Source organism: Macroventuria anomochaeta (genome assembly GCF_010093625.1).
Source record: "Macroventuria anomochaeta strain CBS 525.71 unplaced genomic scaffold BU25scaffold_32, whole genome shotgun sequence".
In the NCBI taxonomy this organism is placed as follows: Eukaryota; Fungi; Ascomycota; class Dothideomycetes; order Pleosporales; family Didymellaceae; genus Macroventuria; species Macroventuria anomochaeta.
Genome location: NW_022985393.1, coordinates 49,101 through 58,278, shown reverse-complemented (window position 1 = coordinate 58,278; position 9,178 = coordinate 49,101). Strand labels below are relative to the sequence as shown.

The 9,178-nt window shown below is 54.6% G+C and overlaps 6 protein-coding genes across 6 annotated transcripts in view; 1 reads left to right on the top strand and 5 right to left on the bottom strand.

The window, feature by feature from the left end:
* Nucleotides 1-1,600: 1,600 nt before the first annotated feature.
* Nucleotides 1,601-3,632, bottom strand: BU25DRAFT_399311 (platelet-activating factor acetylhydrolase IB subunit alpha; the record flags this gene model as incomplete). Its single annotated transcript, XM_033704937.1, has 3 exons — nucleotides 1,601-2,500; nucleotides 2,618-3,293; nucleotides 3,381-3,632. 3 exons carry the CDS (start codon nucleotides 3,630-3,632, stop codon nucleotides 1,812-1,814), a joined length of 1,617 nt encoding a protein of 538 aa, XP_033558314.1. The 3' UTR covers nucleotides 1,601-1,811.
* Nucleotides 3,633-3,842: 210 nt separating this feature from the next.
* On the bottom strand, nucleotides 3,843-4,082 carry BU25DRAFT_296717 (uncharacterized protein; the record flags this gene model as incomplete). Its single annotated transcript, XM_033701922.1, has 1 exon — nucleotides 3,843-4,082. A coding segment is annotated over one exon (240 nt), but the record flags the coding sequence as incomplete, so codon positions are not given.
* Nucleotides 4,083-4,118: 36 nt separating this feature from the next.
* Nucleotides 4,119-4,410, bottom strand: BU25DRAFT_348543 (uncharacterized protein; the record flags this gene model as incomplete). Its single annotated transcript, XM_033703205.1, has 2 exons — nucleotides 4,119-4,287; nucleotides 4,322-4,410. Coding segments are annotated over 2 exons (258 nt in total), but the record flags the coding sequence as incomplete, so codon positions are not given.
* Nucleotides 4,411-4,701: 291 nt separating this feature from the next.
* On the bottom strand, nucleotides 4,702-5,421 carry BU25DRAFT_413691 (uncharacterized protein). The gene has a single exon (XM_033707095.1). The coding sequence runs from the start codon at nucleotides 5,255-5,257 to the stop codon at nucleotides 4,961-4,963; it is 297 nt and encodes a 98-aa protein (XP_033558311.1). The 5' UTR covers nucleotides 5,258-5,421; the 3' UTR covers nucleotides 4,702-4,960.
* A 710-nt stretch (nucleotides 5,422-6,131) lies between these two features.
* Nucleotides 6,132-6,811, bottom strand: BU25DRAFT_413689 (uncharacterized protein). Its single transcript, XM_033707094.1, has 2 exons — nucleotides 6,693-6,811; nucleotides 6,132-6,640 (listed from the first exon to the last, which is right to left on the bottom strand). The coding sequence occupies exon 2, from the start codon at nucleotides 6,563-6,565 to the stop codon at nucleotides 6,323-6,325; it is 243 nt and encodes an 80-aa protein (XP_033558310.1). The 5' UTR covers nucleotides 6,566-6,640; nucleotides 6,693-6,811; the 3' UTR covers nucleotides 6,132-6,322.
* A 320-nt stretch (nucleotides 6,812-7,131) lies between these two features.
* BU25DRAFT_348524 (uncharacterized protein) overlaps nucleotides 7,132-9,178 on the top strand; it is a gene marked incomplete at both ends in the record, with an annotated part of 3,835 nt that continues 1,788 nt past the window's right edge. The window contains 2 exons of the mRNA XM_033703203.1: nucleotides 7,132-8,760; nucleotides 8,814-9,116. Of these exons, the coding sequence (XP_033558309.1) occupies nucleotides 7,132-8,760; nucleotides 8,814-9,116 (1,932 nt within the window). The remainder of the gene's footprint in view (nucleotides 8,761-8,813; nucleotides 9,117-9,178) is intronic.

Genomic DNA, 9,178 nt, shown 5'->3' with positions numbered 1-9,178 from the left:
GGCAATAGGTTTCGTTGTGTCAAATGGGCCTCATGAACTGAACGCGTCTCCCCGCGCCACTTGCGCGACAAGGTTGACCGCACAACACCATGCTTTGTAGCTATTTTGGTCCAGGGAATATCTTCTTCGGTCTCAAAAGTATCACACTCTGCAAGGGCTTCTTCTAATGCTGTCATGTTGTTGAGCTGTTGGGGTTGATAAAATGGGGTGCAAAATGCATTTGGCGCATCTGGTGATGGCGTGCATGTGCTGACTAACTACGGTATGCTAGGTACGCTAAGCTCGAAAAGTACGGAACGAAATTGAGGTTCGATCACGGACAAATCCGGAACGTGGTCTTCTGAGCCTCAGCATCTCCAAAAACCTCGGCTCTTACTCTCTCGTTACCAGACTTCCTATCTGTTATGCCGATGTGAAGGTTGTCTCTTGCGATAGTATTCAAGCAAGGCGTGACCTGATCTCAGCTTCTAATTCACGAGTCAACGTACCAAGATATAAGGCTGAACAGCATGTAATATTTCCTTCCAAAGCTGTATCTATAGGGAACATGAACTATGTAATCACTTACGCAGTAGAACAGATTAATAGAGGCAGAATGGTGATGTTTAATCTTACGAGATTGCAAAGCAGTTGCGGCAGGGGTGGATTTGCGGGATGCAGTGATAGGCATTAGTGTTCATTTGCCCATTGTTACTGAGGTGGCATGGTCATCGATGACCATTCTATGCGAAACGATTAGTTTGGCTCAGGAACTAGATCCTTGTAAGGTGAATGGAATGCTGATAAGAGACGTTTTGCAAATGAATGACGGCAATCGAGCAAGTCAACAGAGACTGGACGATGGAAGTCAGCAACACCTGATCTTGGCCCTTGGACCGTATCTCCGGCGAAATTCTCAAACGCACATTGGGAGTCTTACTGTGCCGCCTGCGATACTTCGGTACCTGGAATAATTATGTGTAACGTCCCTCCCTGCGATTCGAACATCCCGCCGCGCCGAACACCACCACCACTACTTCGATCTTGAACGCGTCTTGCTTCCACCACATCTCTTTTATCGCTATAAACTGAACGTAGTAATTTACTATCAACAGTGCTGCACATGCGGATGCCTTCGCAGCCTAAAATTAGAACCGCGTTGAGGTCTTCCATGCCTGTACGTTGCAGTGACCTGTTTGGCGGCAAAGCACACTTCTTCCTCTACAGCGGCACCAAGGCAGTATCGCTGTTCCCAAAACATATAAACAAGCTCTACTAAGACCTGCTAACATCGCAACACCACGTAGAAGTTGCTACAAGCGTGGTGGCTGCTGTCGTGCAAGGTTTCACGCAGCCTTAACGTGCAAGCAGGTACCTCTAGATCAAGCTGCTGCTAACACTGGCTAGCGCAAGACAGCCTTACGCCACACACGCGCTGCTTACGGCGTTAGATAACCCACCTTGTTACATGGCACCGCCTGCGGATGTGGATGGGCATAAGCGTTCAGTTAGCGCATGCGGCTCAGTTGCAGCAAGTTAGTTGCCTAACTGTCGTTACCCGCAAGCGCATGCTTATCACCACACACATCTGCAGCGTCACGGTGAGCAAGACAAAGCGCAGACTGCGTCTTTAACTACCTTGGATGTTACAATTCATCTACTATGCGCAAGCCAGCCAGCAGCTCTGACAAATATTACATGTACTCTGAACACATCTACAATCGTAACAACTGTCCGTGTTATCTGTGCTTGCGTCTGCGGTGCTGTCTACGCAGTACGATGCGTTCATGAGAATGCTACTGCGGACAACCGCAGCGCCCCTACACACAGTCCTATCTTAGCTTGAGCAAAGCCACACGCCCAGATGGACACCCAAGACAGACCATGTCCCTGCATACAGCTGTGTTGTATGTGCGATACTCAAACGGCAGCCACAGAAAGCGCTGCGTATTGCGTAGCACCCACTGGGCCTCTACTGAGAGGTGGGAAGCATACTCTTCTGGCTCCAAAGCCGACGTCGGGTTCAGGTCTGAAGGCAGCGGAATGTCTCCTCGGTCGGTATGCAGAGCACTACCATCTGGCGAGAACGTGAGCTTGTCCATGTAAGAAGAAGGGCTGTCAAGCACGCTGCGACACGTGCCTGTTGCCGTCTCCCACACTCGCACTGTCTTGTCACTAGATGCTGAGGCGACCAGCTGTCCGTCTGGCGAGAACACCACCGCCCAGACAGTGTCTGAATGGCCCTTCAGCTCGCTGCGACACGTGCCTGTTGCCGTCTCCCACACTCGCACTGTCTTGTCGTGGGATGCTGAGGCGACCAGCTGTCCGTCTGGCGAGAATACTACCGCATTGACATTGTCTGTATGGCCCTCCAGCACGCTGCGGCACTCGTCCCAGTCTGCATCTCTGCATGACAGCATCTGCACTTCCTGAGCGACCTGATCAACGAACGTCTTTTGAACAATGCTCCTCTCTGGTGCAAAGACAAGCGCTGACGAGTATACCTGCAGGGGTGCCTCTGCTAGGATTGAACAGAAGCGCAGCACAAATCGATTTGCATCGCGGAAAAAGCCTGCACACGTGCTTTCAGACGACTGCGTTGCAAGTCAGTGTCTGTCTTATGGCGTCTGCCACGCACCGACTCTTACCGCTACCAACGCCTGCAGCCTTGCCAGCAAGCGCACGCACTGGCCTGTCTCTCCCATCAGGCTCATCGCTTCGAGCCAGTGCAGAAGATGCGTCTGGAGAAAGATGTGCACTGCGTCTCTGTCAGCGATTCTCTGCTGGCTGCGCTCAAGGTGCTCGACCCAGTAGCGGCACGCATACTGCAGCTCGGGCGGCAGGCTGTCAGCCACTAGTTCCTCTCCTATCTCGCTACTCAGTATCCCGGGCTTCGAAAGACCGCACATGTCCTGCCGAAGGCCGCCAGGCGCCAACATGAGCTCAAGGCAGCGAGACGCCAGCTTCTCATGTGTGCTCCTCTCCTCTACCCAGAAGCTGTCGTCGCCGCATCTCTTTCTATTGAGTAAGAAGTCGCGGAACGAAGGGTGGTGCAAGCGCACTGGCCGGTTCGGATCTTGTGGGACATCTACAATCGAGTGCAGCTCATACAGCGTTCGATGCACATCCTCTGTAGGAACGCGGCGTAGCCGAGCCAGCGAAGAAGCAGAAAGCGGCGATTGCAGAAGCACGATGGCCCCGAGTGTCTCTCTTATCAGCGTGCACCATCTCTTCCTTTCCTGTTTCCTGTATCTGCGAACGGGGCTCTTGAGCACTGTAAGGTATATGCTGTCCAATCGCTGTTCGGGCAGGATCTCGAAGTGCTCGTCTGTGCCAGAGTCCTCGCTATATGAGCTGTCTCTTGGCGAGTTGCTGTCTGCAGAGGAGCTGTCCTTAAGAACAGCACGCAGTCGGTCAGCAACGAATTGTCCGCCTTCTTGGATGAAGCGACAGGCAGTAGCAGCCCAGATGAACAGACCGCATGCACTCTGCACTAACAGTCCGATGGTCTCTACATCCGGCCAGTCGTCCGCTTGATAGCATTCCTTTGCGATAATTTTGAGGTGGTGCTCGAGGAAGATAGCTATGTCGTGCTCGACAATCGACGGCGAGATGTTGTGTAGCACGACGTCCTTGTGCTCCGCATCCGCCATCTGCCCGAACCCGTGCCGGATCGGCACTTCTGGCCTGCTCGTCAGCAACACCCGCAGCCGGACGCCTGTCATCGACGACCGTACCTCGGCCAGCAGCTGCACGATCATGCGGACGTCGTGCTCATTTTCGCACTCGTCGAGCGCGTCGACAACCACGACATATGACTGATGCTCGTGCAGTTTCGAGAGCGGGCAGAGTACAAGGTGCTGCCACTGGTCGCGCAGCAACTGGCCGACAATGTCGCTGCGCGCTGCAACAGCGTCGCTAATGTGCTGCTGCAACGCTGGCACGCTGTGCGCAAGCTGCACTGCGATGCTCGTGACAAACTTGCGGGCGTGCCCAACGTCGCCGCCGCCGCGCGAGAAGAAGAAGCTCGCTGCCAGACGCTTCTCTTCAAAGTACCTGCGGGCCACCGTCCGCGCGATGGTCGACTTGCCCGTGCCCGCCAGCCCGCTCAGCCAGAAGATGCACCGCTCATCTGTCCTGTCCGCCCAACTGTATATCTCGCGCAAGAGGTCGACACGCGTATTGGTCAGGCAGGTTGACTCGAGCCGCTTCGCGAACGAGTTGAAGGGCGCGTCTTCAGCGAGTGGGAGACGACCAAGTGTGTTGTCGAGTCCTGCTTGAGGTGTCTGCTTAGCGCCCCGCTTCTTCCTGAGAGCTTGACGGCCCTTGGCGGTCCCGCAACGTACCAATGTGGACAGAGCCGTTGATGGTGTTGGCTTGGACGCTGGAGTATGCGTTGCCGAACGCTACGTTGGATGTTGTAGAGGCCATGGTATGGCTGTAGAAGAGCATGCACCATAGAGTCTGCGATGATGGTGTCTGCGGCGCAGCGCTTGCTTGGTCTCAGCCTGACGGCCGCAGCCTGACGACTCTGAGCAGTCACTGACGAGGTCCACGGCTGGGGCCAAGCACATGCATGCGCCTGATCGTCGACCCGCTCGCTCCGCCAGCCTCGCTGTGGCTCTTGTAACGTTAATTGCACCGTAACTCTTAGCTGATTGTACACAGAAATACCTTTGGCATCATTTCTATCGCTAAGTCGCTACAAACATCTCAAAATCGTCCGATATGTACGTCGCCGTGGAAGTCTCTGCCCTGTATGCCAGGTTCATTATTGCCGAACGTCATGTTCGTTATGTTTGCGGATTGCTGAGGTGTAGACCACTCTGCAGACGGCGCACTACTAGTAGTGTCTACCGCGGGAATCCTAGACAACAGCCCTTTAGCGTACGCTGCCGCCGTAGCTGCCGCGTAGTTCTGCCAACCCTTGTTCTTGTGCGAGTCTGCATAGTCGCAGATGCCCCGGACAGCTACACACGGATTACTGCAACACCCCGCCATGGTTGCCTCGAGGAGAGCTGGCAACCAGGAGGAAGTACCTGATGTTGGGGAACCCAGCGTGCATCTTCTCGGCAAGGATTGCTGCATGGCTAAGTCCTATCCTTCTCTGCACGCCAATGACGACCTTGTGTTGTCCGATCCGACCGTATAAGTAGTATACGTTCTGGTGCTGAACGTCCTCTTGCGGGTACTCTTCGTCCAGCACCAGCCTTGCGGCCTCCTTCTCAAGCGGCAGGGGGCAGATCCATCCTATGGTGAACTGATGGCTCCTAGTCATTGTGGTGCGCTCTTGCCTCTTGCGAGAACTACTTGGTATGAAGAGCAGTGCACTTTAGGAAGTGTTGGTAGTGTTACGATCCAGGAGCAACTCGCAAGACAACACTGAACGAACAGGACCACGCAACGATACGAGAGGAGTCGAGGGACTGCAACACAAGCGACCCGAGCAGTTAGATCACGTCGGCAACGCTTAGTATGATCAACACTCTTGTTAGGTCGCGTCGGCAAAGCTTAGTACGATTAGCACCCGCGGTACTGAGCGACCCGAGTAGCTAAGCCACGAGGCGCGTTCGTCAACAAGCAAGTTACCCGAGCCTCACTGCTCGTCAGTGAGTGCTCGTGAACGAGCGTAGTCGATAGGAAGTATATAGCCAGTGGACACGCTGCCCTTATGGCATCGTGTTCAACCTCGTCAATCAACTTTGTTATTGGAATCTCACCTGCTCTTGAGCCAGACAGTATACTCTGTACTACTCATTGCAACCAGTCGCCACGGTCTTTGACTAGACGACTACCCTGACTATTACAACGGTTATTACAACCCGACCGATAGTCAAACCTCTGTCACTCCAAGCTTCGCTTAAGTGATAACCAACCCCTAACGACTTTCTGTACCTCTGCTCATCCCCGAGAACCAATCGAATAGTGCCCACGAGCTTTGCTTAGGACACGACTTCAACAGGTAGCAGGGGGACGCGAGCAACGGCGGTTGAAAGCGGTCGAACAAGGGTTCAGGCAGCAGCACTCGGCTGCGTTTCAGCCTCGTCAACATCGCCAATCGGCTTCTCACAAGAATCAGAACGTCACTTCGTCCCTCGAGCTTCCCTTTGTAGAACTCGATAAATCACTTTGTGTGCATTCGGAATGTATTTATTCTTACGGTGAAATATGTTTAGCGCGAAGGGCATCAGCTCTGAACCTTGAGAGCCATAGGTGCTCAGCCCAGCAGCTCCACCAGAACCACAAAGCAAGCGTTGCAACAGTCAGCGGAACAGAAAGTGCCCAGTACATCCAGAACTGACGGGACACAGCAAAGGATGATCGTCCAGCGTCTCTGTGTGGCTCAAACGAGAAGAAATTGGTTCCAAAGATCGTCCATGCAGCAGGTCGTATGAGCTACACATAAACGTGTGACAGGTAGAGTAGGGACCGGAACACTCACAGAAACAAAGGTTGCTGGCAAGAAAGTCATCGTGACCACAGCGATTGCCTTCATTGTTGACGCTTCGCGCTTTGTTTCCTCTCCTATCAGCAGCTGGACCCTGCTGTCCTTCTGCGCGGCAGCATTGAAAGCTTGTTTGCACATTCTTTGCTTCACTTGCCTGTAGCAGTTCGTCCCATGTTATGTCTTGAGACTGGCATGAATGGGATGCAGTGAGGTCTAGCCGTTCAAGTTAAGACTTGGTCGCACGTTCGTAACTTAGGATACTTGCTTAGCCGGATGACATTGTCCGTGTCCACCGCGAGGCACAGATCCCTTTGTAGTGCTAAGTGATCGCAGTCTGTCGGGTACGCTGCGTACCCAGGTAACGTTAGGCACGGAACATGAGCGAGTTTGGCGGGGCGAGCGGGTCGACGATGAGGCGCATGCATGTGCTTGGCCCCAGCCGTGGCCTTCACAAGTGACTGCTTGGGGTCGTCAGGCTGTAGGCTGAGACCAAGCAAGCGCTGCGGCGCACCATCGTCGCAGACTCTATCACTGTAGACACACCACCGTTGGTGCATGCTCTTCTATAGCGATGCCATGGCCTCTACAACATCTAACGTAGTGGTTGGCAACGCATACTCCAGCGTCCAAGCTCGCACTATTAACGGCTCTGTCCACATTGGTACGTTGCGGGACCGCCCGTGGGCCGTCAAGCTGTCAAGTACATGCGGGACGCTAAGCAGACACCTCAAGCAGGACTCAACAATACCCTTGGGCGTCTACCGCACGCTGAAGATGCGCCCTTCAACTCGTACACTAAGCAGCACGAGCCTGCATGCCTCCCCGACACGCGCGTCGACCTCCTCAATGAGATACACAGCTGGGCGGATGGCCAAGATGAGCGGTGCGTCTTCTGGCTGAGCGGGCTGGCGGGCACGGGCAAGTCGACAATCGCCCGGACGGTGGCGCGCAGGTACCACGACAGGCAGCGTCTGGCAGCGAGCTTCTTCTTCTCGCGCGGCGGCGGCGACGTTGGGCATGCGGGCAAGTTCGTGACGAGCGTCGCAGTGCAGCTCGCGCAGAGCGTGCCAGCTGTGCGGCAGCACATCAGCGATGCTGTTGCTGAGCGCAGCGACATTATCAGCCAGTCGCTGCCCGACCAGTGGCAGCACCTCGTCTGCCGTCCGCTGTCGAAGCTGCACGAGCCAGAAGCAGGGCCAGAAACATACATCGTAGTCGTCGATGCGCTCGACGAGTGCGACAGCGACAGCAACATCTGCATCATCGTGCAGCTGCTGGCCGAGCTGCGGTCGTCGTTGGCAGGTGGTGTGCGACTTCGCGTGTTTCTGACAAGCAGACCAGAAGTACCGATCCAATACAGCTTCAGCCAAGTCCCACACAGGGAGCACCAGAACTTCGCGCTTCATCGCGTATCACCATTGATCATCAACAACGACATCCGCCTCTTTCTCGAGCATAAGTTTCGATTGATTATACAGAAACGTCGTCTTCGTACTGACTGGCCTGGCGCAACAGTCATCGCACAGCTAGTCCAGAGTGCAAGCCGTCTGTTCATATGGGCAGCAACTGCCTGTCGATTCATCGAAGAAGGAGTAACAAGGAGAGTAATGCATGATCGACTGCAAATTATTCTCCAGAGTAGTGAGCCAATCTCTGAACCAGAAGCCCACCTTAACAAGATCTACATCGCTGTTCTCACGTCTTCTGTGCCAATTACACTCACAGAGGAAGAAAAGGAGGAATACTGCCTTCGAGCGAGATATATTCTAGGAAGTTTAGTGCTTTTACTCTCTCCTCTCTCTGCGCTATCCTTGGGTCGACTGCTTCCTTTTGCAGACCTGGTTTCCGAGGACGACGTCGAAGACGTTCTAGAAGGCCTACATGCTATTCTAGATATACCAGAAATCCCAGCTAAACCGTTACGCCTGCACCATCCCTCGTTTCGCGACTTCCTCTTAAGCAAAGACCGATGCGGCGACGACAGATTCTGGGTAAACGAGCGCGGCGCACACGAGGAGCTGGCGTCCTGCTGCCTGCAGCTTATGTCTGGGCCTAGTGGCCTTCGACAGGACATGTGCAGTTTCTTGAAGCCCGGGACGCTGAGAAGCGAGATAGGCGAGGAGACAGTGGCCAGCAGCCTGCCGCCCGAGCTGCAGTATGCGTGCCGCTACTGGGTCGAGCACCTCATGCGCAGCCAACAGAGCATCGCCGAAGGAGACGCAGTGCACATCTTTCTCCAGACGCATCTTCTGCACTGGCTCGAAGCGATGAGCCTGATAGGGGAGACAAGCCAGTGCGTGCGCTTGCTGGCAAGACTGCAGGCGCTAGTAGTGGTAAGGAGTTCGGCAAGTTACACGTTCTTATCCTAAACTAATCTGTGCCGCAGACATCTGCAGATATATGTGCGGGCTTCCTTCGCGATGCGAACCGGTTTGTGCTGCGGTTCTGTTCGGTGCTAGCGGAGGCACCCCTGCAGGTCTACTCGTCAGCGCTTGTCTTCTCACCAGAGACGAGTATTGTCCGGAAGACGTTCGTCAAGCAGGTCCCACAAGCGGTGGAAATGCTGTCGGACAGAGAAGGAGACTGGGACGCGTGTCGCAGCGTGCTGGAGGGCCATTCAGGCTGGGTCACGGCGGTGGTGTTCTCGCCAGACGGACAGCTGGTCGCCTCAGCATCCTACGACAAGACAGTGCGAGTGTGGGAGACGGCAACAGGCACGTGTCGCAGCGAGCTGAAGGGCCATTCAGACAG

What these genes read in the sequence shown, in the direction of transcription:
- BU25DRAFT_413691 (XM_033707095.1), bottom strand. Translation starts at nt 5,257, where the DNA reads ATGACTAGGAGCCATCAGTTCACCATAGGATGGATCTGCCCCCTGCCG.
- BU25DRAFT_413689 (XM_033707094.1), bottom strand. Translation starts at nt 6,565, where the DNA reads ATGTGCAAACAAGCTTTCAATGCTGCCGCGCAGAAGGACAGCAGGGTC.